This window comes from Coenobita brevimanus, chromosome 70 (genome assembly GCF_032717465.1).
Source record: "Coenobita brevimanus isolate Jiangsu-jjx chromosome 70, ASM3271746v2, whole genome shotgun sequence".
NCBI classification, from domain to species: Eukaryota; Metazoa; Arthropoda; class Malacostraca; order Decapoda; family Coenobitidae; genus Coenobita; species Coenobita brevimanus.
The window spans coordinates 54,255,010-54,281,585 of NC_137023.1; the positions used below are offsets into that span (position 1 = coordinate 54,255,010).

The following is a 26,576-nucleotide window of genomic DNA, read 5'->3' on the forward strand; positions in this document are numbered from 1 at the left end:
ACTTCCATCTTACTGATTTCTTCCTCTCTTCTGACATCCCTCCTCCCAGTCATTCCCCAGCCACTTATACTCGCATTACTTTCATTCTGTATTTTCAACAGTTCCTTAAAGTTTTCTCTCCATCTTACTTTTTCTCCCTTTTCCACTAGCAATCTACCAATTTTTATCTTTCATTCCACGCCTAACTTCTTTATCACCCTGTGTGACTTTATTTACGTCTTTCCAGAACATATTCTTACATTCCCTCCAATTTACACTCAGATTCTTTCCAAAGTCCCCGTCTGTTCTTTTCTTACTCTCTCTTATTAAACTTTTCACCTCTCTCTTCCTCTCTACATATAACTCTCTTCCGTCTCTCAGCTTCCTCCACGCCCCTGTTACTCATCCACTCACTTTATGCTTTCTTCTTTTGTGCCACAGCCTGTTTCACCTCTTCATTCCACTATGCTATTCCCTGCACCCCCTTTCGTCTTCTCTTCACTCCACACACCACTTCATATGCTGCACAATTTCTTTTGTGAATATCTTGCACACACTTTTCTCGTCCATCTGCTCCAAATCATATTTACCCAATCGCTTCTCCACTTCTCTCCTATATTCTGCCTTTTCTCCGTCCACTTGCAACCTTTCTACCCTCCTTGTATGGACTACTTCCTCCTGTCCTTCCCTTCTTCTATTCCTCCATTGCATTTGAACCTTGACTTTCACCACCACCAAGTGGTGGTCAGGAAATCCACTCCTCCAACCTCTATATGCTCTTGCATCCATTACACACCTTCTCATTGTATCATCCACACACACATAATCATTGCCTTCTGTTCATTCACTTAACCTGCCACCCTTCTCATCACTCGCCACGTATACCTGTGGACCATTTTGTGTCTAAAGAGGGTATTGGCTATCACCAATCCCCTCCCTGCAGTGTCCACTGGAGCACTGCCATTCCCTTCCACTTCTGCAGGCATATCCCATTCACCAACTACTCCATCCACCTTCACATTCCCTACTTTCCAATTCATATCTCCAATCAAAAACACACTCATTCCTTTAAATCTATTCCATGCACGCTTCCACATTTGTCCCAAACTCTTCTTTCACTGTTTGCACGATCTTGCGTTGGCGCATAGGCTATAGCCTACACACAATCGCCCGCATTTGTAATCCAACTTTCAATCTTACCCACATAATCCTTGAGCCAAGTGATCCATACTGTCTTATATTCTTCCATTTCTTGCACACAACAATACACATTTCTTTTGTCCTCTCATTCGCACCCACTCCTACGCATATACTCCATCCATACTCCCATTCTTCCGCCTGCCTATTTAGTCTCGGTTATTCCACATATATCAGTTTTTGCACCCTTAAGCACCAGGACAATCTCTCTCATTTCATCATTTGCATTCTTTACATTGCGTGTCACAATCCGTACCATGTCCTTTGTTCGGTTCTTAGTCGTCACCTGTTGGTCAGTCCTAGTCTGAGGCTTCTTCTTCATATTTTTAGGAAGTTGTTTGCCAGGGAGGGGGACTTACCCTCCGCCAACCCACTTGTGTTACTTAGGGAACACGTGTTAGTTATAAGGTTATCACCCAGCGTTGTCAAAGATTTCCTGATTTACAGGAAATCATTAGGCTTACCACTCACTGTAGAGCTACCCTAAAACAGAGTAATGCTATATATATATATATATATATATATATATATATATATATATATATATATATATATATATAAAGACTGCAAGGGAAAAGAGGAAAATGCTCATACAGTCCCTAGTGCCGACTGGCAATTTAATGGTAGTCACCACTAGCTGAGAAGTTTGATCACTGCAAGCTAAGAAGTCATATCACTGCCAGCCAAGAAGTTATGTAACTGACCACGATGCATAAACAAAATTGGTACAGTATTATGGCGAAAATAGACAGTGGCTTTTCAGCAAAATTAGTTAATATATTTCCTGTTTTATTACCAACGGTGTATAAATATGTTGCCGGTACCCTATTAAGCTGTTGAGCCGCGGAATGTCCACTTTTGCTTTGTTCTGGTCACCTCCCGACGATTTTAATGTATGACAGGCTTATCGGCCTGGAGGGTTTGGGTATAACCTTTCTTAACATGAATAAGATTATCCGGTAGCACCAAGAATAAACTGATGAAGATGTCACCCCGATTCAAGGAGTTAAGACATTTTCGTTCTGTAGATAGAACGATGATTCCGGTCACATTGTGTGCTCATTGTAAATTGTACACAGACCCTCCATGATTGTACTGGTGGTAGATAGGCGTAGATGGCTCTACTCCCCGGTTGGCTGACTCGAAGCATAATGCGTTTGTATATATTACTCGTACTACTATAGTTTTATAATACCTTCATAAGTAAAAGTAACAGGCGTATCTGAAGGAAAATACCGAGAATGTCGACAAGTTGCACATTTTGGGTGGTTTCCCCGTCAGTAACGCTTGTTACCGTGCTACAGTATATTATCGAAGAATTATACCAATATACCGAACTTGTAAATATTTTAAGGATATCACAAATTCAGCTCGATATTTACCCTCAGATATGAACAGACTAAATGTTTACGCGTAGCTAAAGCGTTACACAATTACCGTACTGCAGTACCATATATACTGTACACGCATTAGTTACAGTATGTTCTGACGGTTCATGCGAGGGGCGGGGACCCGAAGTGGAAGCGCACTACCCGCGTGCAATGGTCTCGTAATCAGTTCCCAGACCGATGTAGGACCATTGGACTGTTTCCATTTACCCTGTTGTTCATTCACTTTAACTTGGGGGCTATATTCACTTTATAGCCTATTTCCCATCGTTCAGTGGCAGAATCCGATAATGCTACGGCCCTGCATCCTTTTCATGACTAACACCGTTTAGTGCTAATCTCTTTCTTGTAGTGAAGAGATGGCAGTTTTACCTCAAAGTGGACAGAAACTAGTTTGTTCCCACCTAGAACCGGAATATATATAAGCTACATAGATTCGCAAAAGCGATGGCATGTGTGGCATTGTCTGGGGAAACTACCGTCAATACCGAATACACGCTAAGGCATTCTCATACAGGACTGGTGTGTTGGTATTAGCGGGGGTGGTTTTGCGATTCGAATCTTGGTGTATATATAAAAGATAAGGAGATAGAGAGAGAGAGAAAGAGAAACTTTTGTTGCATGCGTACCTTCTCGGTTAAACCCTTCACTACGGTTACGTGTTTTTCATTTTTAACGTTAACACGAGACAAATTTAATATAGTTAAAAATGGTAAGTGAAGGCTATAGCCTACCTGATAGCCTGTTTGTATTCTGAAACGTCATTAAGCTCAGTAAAATTGACTAGGAATCGAAAATATAATCTAACATGCTCTGACGGTTCATAAGAGTGGCAAAAGTGTAATGCTTGTGATTTTGTGGATGTTCTCTATCCGTAAAATGCTGCATAACTAGGCGTGATGGGTTAACTTCCAGCACTGGTTCTTTCTGAAATTCAATTTTGTGTTATATAATCATTCCTCTCCACATGCCAAGCCGAGCAAGCCGCACGATATATTGTGGGTGTGGTCAGTTAAGCATTTTGTAGGTAGCTAAGAGAATCCAAGTCGGACCGGGTCTGTTTGAGTTACTGACTGTCCTCACAATGAACAACAATTTCTGTGAGTATTGCCCTTACATTTGAACAGTTCATGGCACTGTGAAAAAACAATCTGTTACCTTCGTTCTTAATAGGGTACTTTTCTGTATGGTATTATTTTTGTATACACGTAGCTCAGGTAGGCTACATTGCAAAAGGGATTTGTTACATGGGATTAGTAAGGCTAAAGTCCTGTGGCTGCTGAGGGTTTCCCCCAGCTAAATCAGTGAAGGTAACACAACTGAGTTAATAAGTTAACAAACATGTATGTATATCAGTCAGTGTCCAAAGCATTATAATACTGGGGACTGCATGCATGGGTTACCGTACGTTTTGCAGTACCGAGAGATCACAGCTGATGTACTTGACTGTGCCAGCCTTCAGTTTTTTTTTTTTTTCTTCTTCTTCTTTCAAATTGTGGTTATTGCTTTTCAGAATCATCAGTGTGTATATATATATATATATATATATATATATATATATATATATATATATATATGAATTGTTGGCATACATTTTTTGAGTGACAGCTGTAGCCATGAACATTTTCGTAAGTTTTCAGTTTGTAACAAGATGGTTTAGTAATATCTCCACTTCTGTTTAATCCACTTATAGAGCAAAAAATCATTACCAATTCCTATTATCTTATGTCTGCCACCAGGAGAATTTATTTGAGTACCAGTAATTTTGGAGAGGCTTCCCGTCTGCTAATAGTAAAAAAAAAAAAAAGTTGGCTAGCTCCTTTCGGCTACAAGAAATTTCAGTTTTAATTCTATCTACCTATGGTCAATTTTAATCAGCGTCGGAGTGCCTCAAGAGTTATTTTCTTCCACCCGTAGGCAGAAGGACAAGGAAAAAATGAAGGAAAGAAAGATAGAAGAAGATGGAAGGAAAGAAGGATGGAGGAGGGGACAGGGCAGACATCCGAGAGCAGCACTACATTGAGTGAGTGGATGGTGAGCGCCCCCATCTACCACAAAATAATTCTCTATACAAATAAATTTGACTTAGTTGTACAGGTACCATACTGTGTATGGGACTTACCTGTAGCTTGAGTGAGTGGAGTCTTCTTGAATAGGTAGCTAGTAGCAGTAGTAGGAGTAATAGTAGTAGGCTAGTTGTATCTCTAGGCTCATCTAAATCAGAAGTGACTGCAGTCTGGAGCTGCCCTCCTGTAGTCTGTCATTCCACCTTAAACAGAGAGGCAGTTGAGGGACATTTGTATAACCAGCCAATGGAGCAGTTAGGTCATATCAGTTGTCACCACATGAAGGCATATCCCTCTCCACTTGCCATACTTCATCATGCTTTTTGTACATTGTTACAGCATTTCACTTAACACTGCATGTTTGTAGAAAATTTTTGATGTATGTATATTGTTACATCATCCAGCCATTTTATATAGCTTTTTCTTGACTGTCAGGTATAAATATTTTGCATGTTTCAGTGACATATGGAGGAAGACCAGAAGAACCAAGCAGAAGCAGAGGGAGAAAAAGAAGATGGGGAACTGGAAGAAGGAGAACTGGAGGATGAAGAAGGTGAAGAGGAGCCCTCTGCAGCCACCACCTCCCCTCCCCACCAAGCACCAGTAGGGGACAAAAGTGGAGAAGCAGTGGTGGCCAGAAGGAAATCAGGGGCAGATGATGCTAGCCAAGAGGGAGGCAAAACTTCAGCAGTAGAGTCCACACTTACACAGGAGAACAAGAAGGACAGAAAAGAGGTACAGTATTAACAGTCATTAAATACAGACATTTGGCCAAGCTACCAGGAGTCATAGCCGAGTAAGTGTTGATACTGAGAAACTCTCCTAACCCAAGGATCAGTGTCTGCCTTGTAAACTTGAGTCTTTCTTCATGGAAAAGTTACAATCTGTCGTAATGAGTCTGTCCACTTATATGGTACTGTGACAGATCTGTTCATGGAACCAAGTCTGGATGTGTGTTATTCATTAGATGATAGGAATCACCTACACAGTACATGGACACTGTAATTTCAAAAAGACTCCCTGACTGTCTTTCCCCTACATGAGTAGAAATATATTCCATAGAAGAGGGACTTGATTGCATAGTATCTTTATTTAAGGATGTTTGTATCTTTGTTGACAGTCAGGGAGCTCGAGATGAATTACTATCTGAAACTCCCACAGACTTGATGTAGTCAAATTTCTGTCAGCCATCAGGTGTATTGAAAACACAGCTCATAAAGTCCACTTCACATAGATTCCCTCCTATTTTGGGATATCCTCCGGGAAAAAGCTGTTTTCGTTTTAGAGCTCTACCTCAGGATTTTCCTGATATTAATCATTTTTATTCGTTTTCATTTTCGTTTTTGAAGGTTCCAATATGCTTACATGCATCAGCCTTGGTCACCTAATGGCGGCTGCCCATGCTGCTCGATCTATGGCAGCCTCCCTGTTCAGTCCCTTAACCCAGAGGTCACAATGACCTCGTCCCATGTCTTTCTTGGTCTACCCCTCGCAACCCCACCCCCAATATTGATGTTTCTCACATTCCGCACCCAATTGTCATCTCCCATCCTCTCCACATGCCCAAACCATCTCAGTCTACCATTCCTCATCACAACACCAATACACTCCAGTCCCATCCTACCTCTCAACTCTCCCATGGTAAACCCAGCTCCCCCAGGCCTTGCTTGCAGGGACACACTGCATATCCACCTAATCATTGTCAATTCTGTATGTTTGAGCCTGTGAATAGTATCCTTTTCCTTTACTGCTCAGGTCCCACTACCATACAGTATTACATTCCTAACACATGCTGCATACAAAAACCCCCAAACATACTGTATAGGGAAGTTGGAGGGGTTAAGGGACTGACTAGAGACCGAGCTGGATGGATGAATTTTGTGTGGAGAAGCACATAACCAAGGATTTGGCCCCCCTTTTTAATGTGACAGCATTCGGATTGGCTCCGTCAGCTAGGTATATGTGAACCTATGGAGCATGGTGACATTATTTCTGCCCAATCTGATGTGAAGCTGCGGTGCATGGTGAATTATTTCTGCCCTATCTGATGAAGTCAGGATTTTTGATTTAATGGAAGCGTGGCCCATTGAATTGGGCAAACAATGGCTGTCTGGATGATGCTACTCTTCAACCTTCCCTAGGGTGGGAAAGGAGGTGCGGATGATGATGATTGATATATATACAATATATATATATATATATATATATATATATATATATATATATATATATATATATATATATCCATCTATCCATCCATCCATCCATCATCCAATCCTACATTGCCCCATGAGGAGCGTAGGAGCCTGGGGCTAGGCAGTTGGTCCCGACATTTAAGATGAGAGTGACCAGCCTCACTCATCCCTGAGTGGCATTACATGAGCAATAAACCCCAACCATCCCTTGGATATAAACCTTCACCGGCTCAATCCGATTGGAGTGCAATAATTACCCACTAAACCACCAGGCGCCATAATTTGGTTATATGGTTACTACCCAGCGTAGTAAATGGTTTCCTGGTGTACAGGAAACCATTTGGCTTGTCACTCAGTGTAGAGTCACCCACAGGCAGAAGGAAAAGGAAAGAATGAAGGAAAGAAAGACAGAAGAGGGAGTGTAAAGTCACCCGTAGGCAGAAGGACAAGGAAAGAATGAAGGATAGAAAGACAGAAGAGGATGGAAGGAAAGAAGGATGGAAGAGAGGAAAGGGCAGACACCCGAGAGCAGCAATACATCGAGTGAGTGGATGGTGGGCGTATATATATTGTCAGATGCCATAATCCCATAAGGGGTGTCCATTTGACTTTGAGTTATTTGTTTTACGGGGAGGGGCACCAACCCTCCACCAACCAACTTGTTGACACGTAGGGAGCACGTATGGTTTTGTTATATGTTTACCACCCAGCATTGTAAATGGTTTCTTGGCTTACAGGAAACCATGTGGCTTGTCACTCAATGTAAAGCCACCTGTAGAGGAAAGAAAAGCAATAACAAGGGACAGGAAAGATGGGAAAAATAAGAAGAGAGGAGGGCAGGCACAGAAAAAGAATGATAAAGGCTAAGGAAATAGTAGGCAGCACTACGTCAAGTGAGTGGATGATGGTCGCCACCACCTACCACTATACATTTACAGTACCCTCGCGTCCAACACGGTAATATTGTCATGCACGGGTCCCGTGTTGGACCAAGAACGTGTTGGACAAACAACAGAGCTTATGGGGAGAAATAATTATGTCGGCAACCCTAGGAAAAGTCACCCTAAATACCTACAATATACCTATACATATATTGTTACTACTGTAATTACAATAAATGGCACTGTCCTATGAACGATAACTAACCTTTTAGGATAGTGTTGGTGGGCTTGCTGGGAATGGAAGGTGGTATCCGAGGCTGTAGGTAGTCCTACTGGGTCCCCAGAGGATGGCTGCTGGCGTCACTAGTGTGTAATGACTGCTGCTCCTCCTCAACCTCCCTGCCTGTCCTAGCACTCTTTTCTCTATTTCTCCATTTGCTGGAAGATCTTGTCTTGGTTTTTTATTATGGTCCTCACGTTGGCTTCATTCACGTTGTAGGCCTTGATGGTGTCCACATTCCTCTCCCCTTTCTTCTTCCTCTCGGTGATTTCTAGTTTGGTGGCCTGAGGGAGGTGCCATTGCTTCTTGGGGTTCTCAGAAGGCTTCCTAAGCATCGTGAGCAGGGTAAAATGCAGTAGCAAGAGCAGAAAATGCAGTGAAAAAAAAGCACCGTCCAATGTGAATCATGCGAGTGAGTGGCACTGTGGCGGGAGAAATTTCGACAAAACATCACGTGAGAGCAGAAGCATTTTTAATTGGGCGACATCAGGATCACGTCACGATAGCGGGCGGGGAAGGCTACTTGATCGGAAGTTTTGATTGGCTGTCAGCATCACGGGAACGTCCAGTATGACCATGTTGGACTGGGGGTGATCGTGCTAGAGGTGAACTTTGCGGATTTCGCCCACTTCTCGGAGCTCTGTCCATGTTATGCAAATGCACCCGTGTTACAGTAATTAAATTGTATTAAATTGTACTAATTTTTTGCTCTCCGTGCTGGATGCGAATCGTGCTGGACAAACGCGAGTTGGACGCGAGGGTACTGTATATGTATATATATACAGTATATATATATATTTATATGTATGGTATATAATCGCATATTTCCGAGGCTTCCTGGTGCAAATGAATGGAGCGCAACACTTTCATGCACACACAGCAGGGGTGAGCAGTTACCTTCATGAGTCAGTATGCCATGTGGCGTTGTGCTGTCAACACTGGAACCTGCGTTTTTGTGACCATGTGCTTGTGCTCATTTGCCATCTCCCTTTGGACTCCAAACTTGAGCAGAGGGAAAACTTTAAATTCTGTATTAGACTCAGGAAGTTGGCAACAGACACCCTTGAAATGCTTCATCAGGCCTACAGGAATAAAGCAATAAGCTGGGCGAGGTGTTTTGAGTGGCACTTACGCTTCAAGAGGGGCAGAACGTCACTGGAAGACGGCAAGAGGTCAGGGCAACCCTCCATGGACAGAATCCCCGAAAGTCGAAAAAATTAAACAAACTGTGCATCAGGATCGTTGGATCACCATTGAGGAAGTTGCTGGCATCGTCAATGTCTCATTTGGAACAATTCAGGCAATCCTTATGTCCAATTTGAAAATGCATCGCGTCGCCGCCAAGTTCATGCTGAGGCCCGTGACCCATGAGCAGAAGCAGCACTGTGTTGAAGTCTGTCAGGATCTCTGCCCTTCTTGAAGCGTAAGTGCCATTCAAAACACATCACCCAGATTATTGCTTCATTGCTGTAGGCCTGCAGAAGCATTTCAAAGGTCTCCATTACTGCTTTCCCGAGTTTGACACAGAATTTGTTGTTTGCTTTCTGCTCATTTTGAGGTTCATAGTGAGATCGCAAATGAGCATATGCACATGGTAACAAAAATGCTTGTAACACAAGTCCCGATGTTGACAGCACAACACCACTTGGCATATTGACTCATGGAGGTTACTGCTCACCCCTGCTGTGCGTGCATGAGCATGCCGCACTCCATTCATTCGCATCAGGAACAATCTTGGAACTCTTTTATTGCACTTTGTATATGGTGGGGTACAGTGCAGTATATGTCTTTGTCTCACTTTTAGCAAGAAACCAATTGCCTATCATTGCCCAAAGCTGGCATGGGGGTCACCTGGGATGGCAAAGCAGATTCTAGTAGGGGCTGGTGCCATCCCTGGCCCCTCCTTGGCCTGCTGTCCTTGCATCAAGCAAGTGGATGCTGGTTGCCACCACCTACCCCAGTGCCTTGATAAGTGGAGAGGAAAAACATTGTAATTGCACCCTTATGTTAAAGTTATGGTGTGAAAACTGATTACAGATTATGTTGTGGTGAAAGTTTGTTAAATGTTGTATGTATGGTGAAAGTTTGTTGAATGGTGTATATAAGATGTATGGAAGAGCAGTGAGTGAGCAGGGGAAACAGGTAAAAGTAAAGCTGATGAGTGATGAACAGAATGGTTTTAAGTTTAGTAGGGAAGTATGGATCCAATATTTGTAGTAAAATGAATGATGGTGGGAGTATGTGAGAAGGGCTGCAAGGTATTTATGGGATTTATGGATCATCAGAAACCACATTACTAGGTGAGCAAGGAGAGGTTATTGAAGGTGTTGCATGTTCATAGTATGGAAGAAATAACTGCTGAATATTTTAAAAGTTTCTGTAATGGAAATGAGGTGTAGTATTATACTTTTAAGGTAGATGGATGTTTGAATGAGTGGTTGAGTATCAGCACTGGAGTGAGACTGGAGTGCTTGATGGTTACAGTGCTCAAAATACTGGTAAGCCTATATTTGGATGAGGTTATGAGAGGGATTTTGAAGTAGAGCTAGTGAACGATGGTGGAAGATAGACATGATGCAGCTAGCTAACTTGGCTTTGTTGAATGGTTCAAAGATTTGTGAATGTGAGTGAGATAGGAGTGCTTGATGGTTACAGTGCTCAGAACACAGTTAAGTCTATATTTGGATGAGGTTATCAGAGGAAAATGGAAGTAGAGCTATTGAGTGATGGTGGAATATGGACATGATGCTGCTAGCAAATTTGATAGGATCTTTGAATGGTTCAAAGATTTGCAAATGTTTGTGAGCAGTAATGTTTGTTGTTGTTGTTGCACCAGGGTCATTTGAATGTGAACTTGGCAGACTGCAGGCTGAAATTGCCCTATTTCTGCAATCCACCTTTTTTTTTTTTTTTTTTTTTTTTTTTTGTAAGGGATAGGGAGGGAGTTGAGGGACATTTGTGTTTAGATTTAATTGATCTTTGAGATTTCTTGAATATCAGAATAGTGGTAACAAATTCAGTTTTACATGTGTTTTACTAATTATCTCAACAGAGTAAAGAAGATAAAAAAAGGAAACACAGAGACGACGATGATGATAGGGAAAAGAGAAAGAAGAAGAAGAAAAAGAAAAAACATATGAGTAGTGATGAGGAGGCTGATGAAGGACCCATGCAAAAGGTAATTTATATAAAGCATATTTATATTAAGCACTTTGTGATTTTGAAGAAAATAAAGTATTGTATCCAGAAAACTACATAACTTTTCTTATTTTTTGATAGATAATTTCCTGTGTATATATCTAGTTAGTATAAGATCTTGCATTGTAGTTTAGTAGGATGAAAAAGGGCATTTCTTTTATAGTGCACCAGTGTTATTCTGCTGTGTTGGTGGTTATCCATTTATCTCAATTTTCTCAGTTCCATCACCGGAAGATGATGGCTGCAGCATTTGACACCAACATGGGTTTTGATGCTATGCTGCAGCAGGAGATGATTTTGCGAGGCCGGTCTCCACCTCCAGGAATGATGCCATACGGACCTCCTCCTTCAGGTCCATTTGGTAGTCCTCATGGCATGTTTCGTGGCCGGCCAGTGTCAGGTTAGTGTTTTTCCTTATGTATGATTGTAGGAAGCTAGGAAATTATTCTGTCTCTCCTCATTATATTTATTGTCTGATAAAGTAAAGATGAGTTGCTTTATGCTTGCTCTGTCTTCTGTGTATAAGATTAGGCTGAAATTTGTATCCTAAAAATTTTGAGGTTGTCTTATACACTGGGTAGAAAATGTAATTCTTAAACTTGTGGTGTGCATTGTCACTGTGACTAATGATGAAGAAGAGATCATTTACATCTGCCATGATTTTCAAGTAATGCCATTTACAAACTTTTCCAAATGAATCTCATATTTGGTAGCTAACCTTTATTTATACAGTAACTAACAAGGTATGGTAAAATATTACAGTAGTGTACAGTAATTTCCTGTTTAACTTGCTTTCACTAACAAGGTTTTCATTACAAGGGTTTCCATTAACATTGGAACAGTTTTCACATAAGACACCTACAATTTTCGTATAACTCACCATTGTTCATTATTATATGGTCAGGATGGTCAGTGAACAAACCCTCGACTAACTCTGTTGTACAGCGTCATGGTGACTTTGCGTCAAGTGACAAAACCAGTGGATTCTGGTAATTGGGGAAATCATTTACGGTACAGATACCGGTACTATGTCGGGTGGTACCCATGTAACCAGATGATATTCAGTGGTCAAGTGGGTTAAGGTGCTCCAACTGGATGGGCCTGTAAAGGTTTGCATCAAAGGGGTGGTTGGGGTTTATTGCTCACATAATGCTACTTAGGGACAAATGAGGCTGGTCACCTAGGCCTGGACACCTGTGCTTCTGATGTGGCAAAAAAAGCATTGGATGATGAATTGGTTGAATTTTAATGTTAAGCGCCCCATGGGGCAACACAGGATTAGATGATGATAATGATGATGATAGTACATACATACAGTATGTACATGTTTCATTGCAGCCATAAATAGGACATTTACAGTATATTAGAAAATAATTATTCATGCCAGAACAAATCCCTCACTTAAAATGATTTTCACTTAACACAGTAGTTTTAAGAATCACATCTACTCTATAGTGTTAAGTGAGATATTTCTCTTTAATGAAGCAAGATTAATATAAACTTCTCAGGATAATGAGCATGATTATAACTATAACGTATTACAACAGAAGTTACAACTGAGTTTGGCTGTGGTACAGTACACAGTGCTTATATAAGTAAGAGAACCTACATTTATATACTTACTAAGTTTTTCAGGATGTAGAAATTATATTTAGTGAATAGTGTGCATTATAGTGTAATGAAACCATACTACAGTGCATCCAATACTTTTATTATCTTTCTGTAGTATCTGTCTGTCTGTCTGTCTGTTATCCAGTCATTTTATTTCTCTGTCAGGAACATGGCCTAGTCTATAGTCCACACCTTTTAAGGTGAGAGTAACCAGCCACTTTCCCCCAAATGACATTACAGGAACAGTAAACTCCAGCATCCCATGGATATTTACCCTTATTGGCCACATCCAGCTGGAGTGTCTCAACCCACTTGACCATAATGCATTCATTTTGGTTATATGGCTACTACTCAGCATGACAAACTGTTTCCAGGGCTACAAGAACCCATTTGACGTATCATTCAGTATAGAGATGCCTAAAAATAGCACTGCATCAAGCAAGTGGATGATGAATATACTCTCCTTACATTTTTAAAGAAAGGAATATTTAGCTTTCTGGCCCCGTGTTGTAATTGGGTAAGGTAGACTAACATTTTCTGCTAGTACGTAGCAAAGTAGGCACAGATCGTTGCTTTGGTCCTGAGGGAACATATACAGTTTTCAGTCTCTCACCTCACCAGGCTTACAAAAGTGCTTGAAAACATGTTGGGAAGAGGAAACTGAAATTGTATTATTGCAGTCATACTCAGGTTTTGATCCATTTATTGAAACAGTGACAGATGTGTCAGGATGTACTGCATGTTATTAATGAACTCTGGTGTCAGTTGCTGGTGATACATGTTTTGAAGGGTATCAGTTAGGATTAAACTGAAGATTTACTAAAACTCGATGTAGTGCTGCTCTCGAGAGTCTGCCCTTTCCTCTCCATCCTTCTTTCCTTCCATCCTCTTCTGACTTTCTTTCCTTCATTCTTTCCTCATCCTTCTGCCTAGGGATGACTTTACACTCCATCTTCTGTCTTCCTTTCCTTCATTCTCTCCTCCATCTGCCTGTGGGTGACTCTACACTGAGTGACAAGCCAAATAGTTTCCTGTACACCAGGAAACCATTTACTGCACTGTGTGGTAACAATATAACTAAATTGTGGCACCTGGTGGTTTAGTGGGTAATTATGGCGCTCCAATCGGATTGAGCAGGTGAAGGTTTATATCCAAGGGGTGGTTGGGGTTTATTGCTCATGTAATGCCATTCAGGGATGAGTGAGGCTGGTCACTTTCATCTTAAATGTCAGGACCAACTTGCCTAGCCCCAGGCTGTTATGCTTCTCATGGGACATTGTAGGATTGGATGAACATGATGATTATTTACTTAAACTGCCAATTAATTAAAGCTCTCTTGATGCTGTACTGAAGACCTCAAATCTGTGCTGTATATAATACAGTACTGTACAATACATGTTTAGTGTCTTGTTTGTTTCTGTTTAATACTGTATGTGTCTTACTCTGGGCAAACATGGACTTGATAGCCCATCCCTTGAGGCTTAGCAGTCTTTCTATGTACCACACTTTCACTTGGCACCACTTCAGCACCAGTACTATAATCAATATTGAATGCTGTAAAGCTAGGGCTGTGTTAAGATTTAATGTGACAGTGTTATTGGGGGTTTTTATGTGTGTCAGTGGATCCTGTAGAAGATCAGTAAAATTTGTTTTGACAAAATTGAAATAATCATATTGTTGCAGACTTAGTCAGACTTGCCTAATTTTGAGCAGATCACTTCTCTAACTACCATTTCCTTGTCTCCCTCAAAGCATATAAGCCTTTTTGTCACCCAACTGCCCACATAAGCCCATTTTCACCTAGTTGCTAATGAACAGATTTTTGAGATACAAATTAAAACTGTCAGCAAAGCATAAACTTGTAAGGATCTTAGTCACATTGTGTATATGTACAGTACCAACAAAATGCAATTACAGTATACTTTTTCTGTCAGTGATGGGTGTATGGTTATATTGATCAACCATGGTGAAACCCTACATTACAAAACTTTGTACAGTATATAGGGAATATGTTCTAAAAATATGTCCCAGTAATATGGTAGGAATATCATCCAAATGTCAAGCAGTTCAATGTATCAGATACTCAGAACAAATGGGAGGTACTTTTGGTTTCTCTCTTTCTTTCTTTAGAAGCATATGACATGGATTTGCAACACCATTTTAACTTGATAGTTAACAGAATGACACTACTAGCAGGCATTTGTAACCTGAATCTATAAGGGCTAAAAATACACATTTGGTTGGTTTTGAATAGTGTGAAATGATTGCGAGGGCCCTTTCACTAGGCATGCTGTTTATTGTTCTTCCCACTTTTGTTCTTTCTCTTTCATTGTTTCTTGATCCTGCCTCACCCTATCTTTAGGTAAGAGTGAAGGTGATGATGACGGAGTACTATGAACATCTAGTTAATGTATTAGATTAGATGTGGATGTGATAGAAAGCATTTAGAAAAATACATTGAGGAGGTTTGGCCATGTGGAAAGAATGGAGAATGGGAGAATTATGAGGAGAGAATGAGTGAGGTGAAGGGGGGAGAGGCAGCGGGAGACCAAGGATGAGATAGAGGGATGGAGTGGAGAGATATATGAAAGATTGGGGTATAAGTTGGGGGAGGACATCAAAATGGCAGGGGACAGGGTGACTTGAAAGGCATTTTGTTTGTGGCCACCCCTTGTGGTTTTAAGGCATCTGCCTGTAGATAGATAGATAAACATCTGTTATTAAAATACTGTATTTAGATTCTGTGATAGTGTAATAGCAATGTTAGGAGTGCTTTTTTAGTATTTGTTATATGCCTTCCCTGTTTTTACCCCTAGATTATGACTCATACGATTCTGGCTCTGAATCTGAGATGCGTGAACGCCATGGACGACGACCCCGGCGACCCACGCGCCGCTTTCGGAGATCAAGGTCTCGTTCTCGCTCACCATCACGCAAGAATGAAGCCATTTGTATGTACTATATGCAAGGCAGTTGCCAAAGGGTAAGTTACTTGATCCTGAATTAACTTTGATTGCTGAGTAGTTCATATTGTAATTCATTTAGTAGTTTAAGATTGCTGTTTATCATGCATCAATACCTGTACCCAGTACTTTCCACTTAACATACGTTTTTCATTAAATAGAGTATATTGTTGTATGTAAGATGTGATAAACTTACTTGTATGTGTAATTTAAGTTGACTAATAAGCCTTTCCATACTTAGGGAAAGGGATGCCCATATTCTCATGATATTCAGCCTCAGAGGAAGATGGAGCTTTGCAAATTTTACATGATGGACTGTTGTGCAAAGAAAGATAAATGTTTGTACATGCACAAAGACTTCCCATGCAAGAACTATCACACAGGAGTAAAATGTAAATCTGCAGACAAGTGCAAATTCAGCCATGATCCTCTCTCAGATGCAGCCCGCAACGTTTTGCTCAAGGTACATTTACATCATTCATGTTCTACCTTTGTTGACCCTCTGCTACCCTCTAGGTACAGTCAGGGACAAAAGTTTGTCTGCTGTTCAACTACTTCATCTTCACACTTGAGGGATGTATCTTTTATCTCCCTGATGCACCATATCAGAGAGAATCATCAGCAGGCAGAGGAACTTGCCAAACCTCTCTCAGCTTTGGAATAGTACCCAGCAGAGGAAACTGGGAAATAGAATAGGTGAATTATTAGGCAAGCTTTTGTCAACAGCTGTATCTTAGTGGTAAATGTTTCCTACCTCTCCTGTGAATCATGCAGACAAAAAGAAAACAGAGGCTTGTGTGAAATATTCCCACCTCTTGTGAGTACGCAAAATTTGGTCAGGATGGTCATGTTTCATATACAGTATTGAACTTTTCTCATTTTCTTCACTATTCTTTGCCATAGTTTTCAGAAATGTAAAGATTACTGTTTCATCTTACCATAGTTTTGTGGTCATTCTCTTCTAGCATTATCTCCTGCTTGCACTGTAAAAATTTTATGAACACTGTCATCAGTAATTGTATAAAATCTAGCACTAGAATGTAACTCACTCACTAAGGATCATTGAATGGGTGACAGTGTAGCTTTAATATTCAGGGAAAAGTTATAATCTTAGTAGTTTACCATTTCAGTAATGCAGTTTTGTGCTGTCTTTGTATCACCAGAACTGCAGTGCTTGTATGCTAGAGTGCTAGGGTTTTGAAAAAGAATATTGTTTTCTTATTTAAATGGTTCTCCAGCACGTAGAAAGGTCTTCTCAAGAATGGAAAATTAAATACATAAGAAGGTACACCTTGAAGTCTATGTCGGTTAGTGATTTTTTTCAAAATTATGACAGTTTGATTATAAAAGTGCAATATTCTTTTACATGGCATGAAAGTTACATGATCTTGTATGACAAGCCTAATGATTTCATGTAAGCCGGGATACCATTTCAGCACTGGGTGATAGCCATATAACCAACCCATACATGTTCTTTAGGTGTGAGCAAGTAGGTTGGTGGTTGGTTAGTGCCCCTCTCTATAAAACCACTATCTGAAAGACAAACGGCCACCCTTTAAGGGGTTATGGTGTCTGGGTATAGATAGATAGACAAGCACATTACATTACAAGGCAAATCATCATGAACACAAAATTTCCCTGATGGTGTTCCACAGGGCTATATTCTCTCACCCACGTGCTTCGACCTATACATGCAAGATATCACACACCAACCACCCACACACATTGCCTCATATGCAGATGTCATCACCACAACAACCAATCACCAACACACCACATTACAGTTACAGCCTGGACCCAGCCATAGGACTACCTCAGCATACTGCAGACTTGGGTCAAGGATGCAGGCTGATGATCACCCCAGCCGAATCTACCACCACACTCATCATCAGCAGTAAACATGAACACAGATACTCCCCCAACATCACATGTAACAATGTACGTGTGCCACACACACCCTTCACTAAGACCTTGGAGTGACATATAACACTGGACTTACCTTCAAGGACCATGTACAAGACTCAAGAGGCAGTACACCCCCACACTCAGGGCTTCTACAGAGCCCGACTTTGGGCAACAAAAAGAAACAGTCCTTAATCTACAAACAGTACATTAGATCAGTGATGTCCCTAGCTTGGGCTCCCATCCTGTCTCATACCCACTACAACACACAGCAAATCATACAGAACAGTGCCCTATGCATCACCACTGGCTGCACCAAAACCACTCCCACAGCTCACATCCACTCTAAACTTAAGCCCTCCTTGTCAGAGACTATCTTAACATCAGAGGCACTCAATTCTATGCAGCAGCATGTGCCAGTCCACAACACCCCTGTTATTATGTGACAGAGACACAGAACACACTTATGCACATGCAGTAAAGAATCACCACACAAACATTACCAACTGTACAACAGAGTCCCACCTCCAGACACTACAACACTAGCAATGAAACATACCAGTACACATACAGGGTAGTACAATACCTTGATCACAGCACTGTTCTACCAGCCCTCCTTCCTGACATCCACCCAGCACAGATGTCCGTAAATAAAGATGATCAAGCTCACCTAGGTAAACTTGGAGCAGGACATCACCCAGCTCTCCTTAGCTACCATCTTAGGTTTGGGTTGGGTAGAATCACAGATGACATGTGCCCAGCTTGTAGAATAGGCCCATTCAGTATAACACACATAATGGTGCACCGCACAGTGCATACCACAGTAAGATGCAGACACAACATCGACAGCATAGAGAACCTGTGAGGTATCCCCAAAGGGGTGGTTGCTTACCTGTGGTTGATGGGTTTGCTTGATGAAGCAGACTGGGAATGAGCTACAACAACAATTAAAACAACTGTACTGAAATGCATAGTAGCTTTCATTCATTTTCTTTTTTCTTTTCAGCACATTGAACTTGCTCCAAAAGACATCCTTGGGGATTTCCCTAGACTTACCAAAGAAGCTGCTCATCTTGTGGTGTCTGTCACTGAGGCTCACCGAAGAGGAAACCCAATAGATGTCGATAACGTACCTGGTATTTTAGAAGTTAGAGGGCGTGGATTCAAGTGTAAGTACCCTAGTATACACACTGTACAGTATGCAAGATGTGTATTCTCGTTCCGTCAGAGTACTGTTAATTCTGGAATATTTAAACTTCCTTAACTATGTAACTCAAATGTGTTTAACTTATATAGTGGAAAATGCTTTAACAGTCAGCTCTCAGATGTACTGAAGTCTGCTAACCACAGTAGATTAATTGATAAAAGATGGTATGAAATGGACCCCAAAACAAAGAAAAGAAATAAAAGTGGGATGACTTACAACAGAATACCTAATGGAGTGGGGTTCACAGTTATTCACACATCATTCATGACTAGAATCCTGGTGCCACCTCACAAGCCTGACTGATAGATCACTGGTTTACTGGTTCACCAAAAAAATCAGCTATCACTCTTCACTCCAGAGACTCAAATGCAGATCATCCTTATCATGTCATACCCTTTAGAGGTGGTAGGTGGTCGCAGTCATCATCCACTCACTTGATGTAATGTTGCCTACTTTTTTTGTCACCTTTATCATTCTACTTCTGTGCTTCCACCCCTCTCTTCTGATTGTCCTGTCACTTTTTCTTACTCTTTCCACTTAAGGTAACTATACCAAGTGACAAGCCTGATGGTTTCCTGTAACTCAATAAACCATTTACAGCCCCTTGTTTATTGTGGTGCTTGAAGCACTCTCACGTGACTTCAGAAATGGACACCTGTGGGAGTTGTTGTATGCTGATGATTTGGCGTTGATTGCAGAGAATGAAAGGGAGGTGAAGGAAAGAGTTAGGAAATGAAGAGATAGTATGGGGCATAAGGGTTTGAAAGTAAATGCAGATAAAACAAAGGTGATGGTATCTAGGATTTGTGACACTATTGTCAGAGAAGAGGGAGAGTGGCCATGTGTGGTTTGTCATAAGGGTGTGGGAAGTAATTCTATTGTAGTTGGTGTTTGTGATAAGTGGGTGCATAAGAGATGTAGTAGTATTAGAGGTAGACTGTGAGATAATGTTAATTTCATGATATGTGCAATGTATCGGGGAGAGCAGGTGGAGATTGTCAGGCTTGAAAGGATTGATCTTGCTGGTGAGTCTCTTGAGTGTGTAGGAACAGTTTGTTACTTGGGAGACATGTTATGTGCTGGAGGTGGGGCTGGAGCTAGCTCTGTGGCTAGAGTAAAGAGTGGTTGGAAGAAGTTCAGGAAGCTGTTGCCTCTCCTGACATTGATGGGCTCTCCCTCCATGCTAAGGGATCTTTGTATGCAGTGTGTTAGGAGTGTAATGCTGTATGGTAGTGAGACCTGGGCAGTAAAGGAGGAGGATATTCACAGGCTCATTTGTACAGAAATGACAGTAATTAGGTGGATGTGAAGTGAATCCTTGAACGCAAGGCCTGGAGTGGCTAGGTTTACGATGGAAGAGTTAAGAGGCAGGATGGGGCTGGAGTGTATTGTTGTTGCAATGAGGAGAGGTAGACTGAGATTATCTTCGCATGTGAAGAGGATGGAAGATGATGATTAGGTGCAGAAAGTGAGAAGTGTTAACACTGGGAGTAGGGTTGCAAGAAGCAGACCAATAAAGACCTAGGACAAGGTCATTGAGTGTGATCTCAGGGATAAGGGACTGAATAGGGAGGTTGCCAGAGATCGAGCAGCATAGAGAGCTGCCAATTGGTGACCAAGGCTACCGCATGCAAGCATGCTGAAGACTCCATAAAGAAAACGAACAAAACAGTAACTGTATAGCCAAATAACAGTGATGTGGAGCCTACTATAATGCCCCTGTTAACTGGATGAAGAGATGCAAATGTGGTGTCCATCTACGAGCCAAATCTCCACACTTTTCCTGACGCCTTGGTGTGGTGGGATGCTGTCTGCTGCAAGAGAACATCGGTTCACTGGATGGGATGGTCCTGTAGGGGCAATTGATTGCCTTCAGAAGTTGGTGGGTGTGCTCGGCTAGACAAACCAAGGTTACTGAACAGCAACAACTCCCCATAGAGAGGTGCCTCAGAATTCTTAAACATATTTTGGGTACACACTTGCCTTTTTCCCAACATAAGCAAAGTTGATGCAAAGGCATCTTGTAAAATGTATATAACAGGAGGAATCAATTTAGAGTCTATGAACAGCTAATCTGAACAACAGTAAATTAAATGGGCACCATCTGGGTTCTTTAACTTAAAAAAGCTTTAAAAATTAAAAAAAACAGAGTTTTAAGAAAAATAATGGGATATATAGATATCACAAACAGATCATTTGCACCAAGAAACAGAAATACTTCCAATAAAGGATCATATGAACATGAGAGAAATGTATGAGATGCTGCAACATATGATCCATCTCATTCATTTAACTTACGATGCACCACCCTAACACACACACAAAAAAGGACAATTTTGCAGCATTGTACAGAATGCCTTAACACCATCCCTCCTCCTCAGCCTAGCACAGCACCTCACATATGTAAACACATAGCCACCATAACCATCTAAAAACCTCCAGCCAAACAGCATCCTTCATGAAACCCTACCAGACATTCATCCCACAAATACTGCTCATCCCAGGGACACAACTGTGCTTAGTCAAATTACAATGCAACCGCCGCCCATCTCTGCTAAGTGCCAACACAAGTGGAACTCACAGACTGATCACTTTGTCCTCCCATAAGATCATGCAGTTGCTACCACCACAAAACACTTACTCAGCTTATGAAGGGGTTAAATTTTGGTGTTTAATACACCATTTTATGACCACTGATGGGTGTGTCTTAACTTTGCTAAAGCATTTTTCTTTTAATTTTAGGAGGGTAGGAAAAAACTAGAGCAATCCATAACTTGTCTAATGCCAAGTGATTTTACTTTACTTAGGAAAAATGCTTCCATGTGAGGGGCTAAATGCACACTTTTCTAGCCTTTGTATCAGTGGACATCCTTACTGTACATTTCCCATGAATCATTCTTATCCTGCCCATCTTACACAGCCCACAGACATTCCTCAGCATTCCCATTTCCACTGCACACTCTCCACTTAAACTTATATGACACCAAAGTTCCTCACACACACATATATTGTGCAGTCACAACCCAGTATGTGATCAGGTTATGTCAAGTAAAAAATGATCACATACTGAAAAATTGTATACCGATGTCAGTTTAACTTGGGTTCAAAGGAAATGTGTTGGGGGTCAAGAGCCACATATCCTGAAATCTAAAAAAACATTTCTGCTACCTACCTGGAGTATGTCCTGGATTGGTCTGAGGTGTCATCAAGGGTCCCTTCCCTAGGCTGGGAGAGAATGAGTTGCTGTTTTGCAAGTCTCAAGTTTCAGTATTTCATACACACAAAAATTACCTCGCCACATAATATCATACGATGTACACTTCGTCATGCACTTGCTGTGTTATTTTGCAATAACAGTGATGTTTAAATGCACATACAAGCACTGGATGGCCAACTTGCTTCAAATATATGACTGTTGGCCTGTGCAGGTGGCACGCATATGCATGGGATCATTGTTCTCGGCCATTAAAAAAAAAAAAAAATGTATAGTAATCCGTCAGTTATCTGTTGTCACAATACCCGGCCCAGTGCAATATCCAGCACTTTTTGCTAGGTTCAATTAAAACAATATCCAGCGAAATTAGGCAATATCTGGTTCAGAAACAGGAAGTAGTCGGCGGTACTGTGAATTTTTCAGCGGTGATGTCTATCATCCGGCTCAGACACAGGACCCAATCGGCGCACCAGCCAATCACAGCACATTGTGGGAGGATGCGCCAAGGCTACCATCGCTCTCTCATTCTTTTCCGTGGACATCGCATAGTTAGGATGTACCTGTGCATTGTGCACTTGTGACCCACATGGTGGCTACCCCCTAGTGCTGTGACTTAGTCTGTGCTCCCCCCTCATGTTGGAGTAATTTTTATGGGAGCTGTTCTCCACTAGACCACATGCGATGAAGTGCACTGTACTGCATAGTATATTACTCTACCCTCCATCGATATCAACATTATGTGAGTACAGTATGATTATGATATTATTATGTACTGTATTACACTACAAATGTATACATATCAGTACAGTATTGTATTTCATCCTTGACTGTAATCTTTTACTCATGGTCTGTGTTGTTGGAAAGTATGTAGGGTAGAGGGTCAAGACGGATAGGTTAGTGTTGTGACACGTTATCTGGCTCAATGCCGAATGGATGGTCGATTGGGGTACCAACACAATATCCAGCATTCGCATTACTCCGCATGGGGATTGGCTGAATTACGCCGAATAATTGAGATATTACTGCACTATACAGTATAAGCAATTTTTGCCATCGTTAACCCAAAATTAGGTATAAGTTTTCGTCACTCATTCTATCAGTTGATCACATACTCAACCATCTCCTACTGGTGGGGTGACTGTGCATTAAATGTTTGTACTAGCACACCCAATACTCTTCCCACCCTCTGTACTCAGTCTTCTGTTTTGTTTTAAGGACATTGTAGCATCAGCCACTTTTTTATTGGTACACCTTACTCTCCATTTCCTCTAAAAATCTGTATATTTTTTTCTGTCACTGAACTGAGGTACCATAATTATTATGATCAGGTAACTGACATCCCTTTTCATTCACTAGCACATCATACTTCAAGTCACCTTTTGCCCCAACAACCATTAACATAAACTTTTCAGACTTTACTGTTCAGAAACATTCTTGGGCCTGTGAACCAATCTGCAAAGATCCCGTTCACACTCAGCAAGCAGTACAGCTCCATCTGCTTGTCACCAAAGCAAATTCATATTAATACAGTACAAGTTGGCTTTTGAAGGTCGGGTACTAATGCAGATGCTCATTCTTTCAACAGATGTAGAAAAAGCAATCAAGAATCTTGCCAAGAGGCAAGAGGCCAAGATCAAGAGCATGCAGAAATCCCAAAATTATGAGGGTGGAGGAAGTGAGAGAATGGAGGAGGAGCAACACCAGCACCAGCACCAACATCAGCACCAGCATCATCATCATCAAGGTAGCAGCAGGCAGCATCTTCGCCTTGACAACACTGGCTCGTCTCCACCTCACATCTCCAAGGCACCACCACTTGGTAAGTCTCATCACCATTATAGGTAGTGCTAAGTATTCCTTGTGGCAGTAAATACAACTTGACATTTTCTGCCCCACTGGAAGCAGTCAAAAGTCTAATAAATATTATACATTCTGAACTGGTGAACTGTAGACAGTATCTGATATTAGGTATGCAGGAAATGTTTGCCAAGTTCTCTTTGTTAATCACCTTGAAATTTTGTGTGCTTGTTGCATTTAGCAATCTGTGCATTATGACCCACACTGAGCCAGCTGACTACACCATCCACCCACAGGCAGTCAGTCAGATACTGTTTTGTACTGTATCGTCTATAAAGGCTCCAACATGCTTGCATGTGTTGGCCTTGGTCACCTAATGGCGGCTTTTGACACTGCTTGATCTCTGGCAGTCACCCTATTCAGTTCCTTATTCCTGAGGTCTCACTGTATGCCCTCGTCCCAGGTCTTTTTCGGTCTGCCGTACACAACCCTACCCCCAACGTTCATATTTCTCACTTCCCATTCCCATTTGTCATCCTCCATCCTCTCCGCAAGCCCAAACCATATCAATCTACTCCCCCTCACCACAACACCAATACACTCCAGTTCCATCCTTCCTCAACTCTTCAGTTGTAAACATAGCCCCCCCCCCCTCCAGGCTTCGCATTCAAGGGCACATTACACATCTATCTAATCATTGTAATTTCTGTACATTTGAGCCTATGAATAACCTCTCCCTTTACAGCTCAGGTTTCACTAACATTCAGCATTACACTCTTAACACATGCCAAGTACAAAGATCCCATAACATGGAGGGAGAGCTCTCTTATGTCAGGAGAGGCATCTACTCCTTGAACTTCCTCCAGCCATTCCTTACCCTAACCAGCCTCATCTCCAGCTCTTGGCAACAAGTCCCCCAAATAACAAAACTTTTCCACACACTCAAGAGACTCGCCATCAAAATCATTCCTTTTATGCAAGACTATCTCTACATGCTCTCCCCAACACACTGCACACATGAAATCAACATTATCATGCAGTATACCTCTATTACAACTACATCTCTTATGCACCCACTTATCACAAACACTGCATAAGATGGAGTTGCTTCCTGCCATATACCATAAGTTCCTCCCAGGTAAATTTCCCCCACGAATATTCCACCCACAAGAGTTTCCCCCGTGATAAATTCCCCCAATAATAATTCCCTCATTTGACAGGTCTTTTGAGCTAACAGATCGAAATAATTCCCCCATGATAAATTCCCCCAATGATAATTCCCTCATCTGACTGCTTTTTTGAGCTAACAGATCTTTCACCCAATGATTCCCCCATCCAACAGTTGTTTTGAGCTAAGAGACTGTTCACCCGATGATTCTCCCATCAAGTTGTTTTGAGCTGAGAGATCGTTCACCCAATAATTACCCTGCCCTGAGCTGCAGGTGGATTGCCTGTCAGTTGTCTGCTTGTTGTCCCCAGCTGCAGGTTGGTTGACTCTGCCCTGAACTTCAGGGGGATTGTCTCTGTTGTGACTCCATGTTATTTGATGTAACCAGTATGCCTTTGTCATTCTTTAAAATTGGAGAGGACAAAAAAGAAGCTCTGTGATGAGGAGTGCTACATTTATGAAAAGCATCAAGACAACCCCAGCAAGATAAAAGTATACTGACAATGTGAACATTTTATAATGGCGGCAGAGCTTGGGTTCATACTGCATTTGACTCAGAGGAACCCATAAAAAGTGCTAGGGCAGGCGCTTACAACCATCTGGCAAGTTGTGCAAGAGTTGAAGCTCGAAAGGCGGTCGATGGAGTTGGAGATACCATTCAAGATATCGGAACAATTACCATACGGGAAGCTACTGCTGCTGCCATTAAGCTACTGGATGAGCTAACGAGGTCACGGTTGTCCTCACTTCAAGTACTTTCACGTGATATTCAAAACTGGAGAAAAAAATCATCAGGAATTCCAGCTCTTCCAGGGTCTCGGAATGGTTTTGAAATTCTGGATTCATATAAGTTTCTCGAGGATGGCTCCTTGTTCTTGGCTTTCGATAGCAGTGTTGATGATTTTGACCATACCTTAATATTCGCAACAGAAGCTGGCTAGGGTGACCTCGAGAAATCTCGTTCATGAGCTTGTGACGGGACATTCATTTAATCGCAAAACATATGGTGTCAGCTGTTCACATTACATACAATTATCGGAGAATCTTGTGTTCCACGTTTGTTTGCCCTGCTTCCAGATGAACATGAAGTGACCTGTAGAAGACTTTTTTCAACAATTCTTGATCTTCATCCAAGTGTTCAGCCTAGTGACTGTATGATAGACTTTGAAAAGGCAATGCAGAATGGTTTTACCTCTGTGTTTCCATCTACTTCAGTTGTCGGGTGCTTGTTCCTTCTAGGTCAGTCATGTTGGCGGAAAGTATGTGACTTCGATGGACGAGTAAGATACAATACAGACGTAAATTTGGCACTTAAAATGAAATGCTTCACTGCATTGGTTTTCTTGCCTGGTGTTGATGTTCTTGATACATACATTAGAGGAACTGTCTGATGATAAGGACATCCCTGCTGAATATATTGCATATTTTGAAAGTAACTACATTGGAATTACGCAGGGACGAGGTGCTTGTCAAAGGAGAGATAAGCCGCTTTTTCTCATAAAGATGTGGAATGTTAGAGACCATGTCATT

At 41.5% G+C, this 26,576-nt stretch overlaps 1 protein-coding gene across 1 annotated transcript in view; it reads left to right on the forward strand.

The window, feature by feature from the left end:
* su(sable) (suppressor of sable RNA-binding protein) overlaps nt 1-26,576 on the forward strand; it is a 69,227-nt gene that overhangs the window by 10,066 nt on the left and 32,585 nt on the right. The window contains exons 2-8 of the mRNA XM_080277636.1: nt 5,090-5,365; nt 11,039-11,164; nt 11,404-11,584; nt 15,612-15,778; nt 16,000-16,221; nt 18,667-18,829; nt 23,667-23,900. Of these exons, the coding sequence (XP_080133762.1) occupies nt 5,096-5,365; nt 11,039-11,164; nt 11,404-11,584; nt 15,612-15,778; nt 16,000-16,221; nt 18,667-18,829; nt 23,667-23,900 (1,363 nt within the window). The 5' untranslated portion in view covers nt 5,090-5,095. The remainder of the gene's footprint in view (nt 1-5,089; nt 5,366-11,038; nt 11,165-11,403; nt 11,585-15,611; nt 15,779-15,999; nt 16,222-18,666; nt 18,830-23,666; nt 23,901-26,576) is intronic.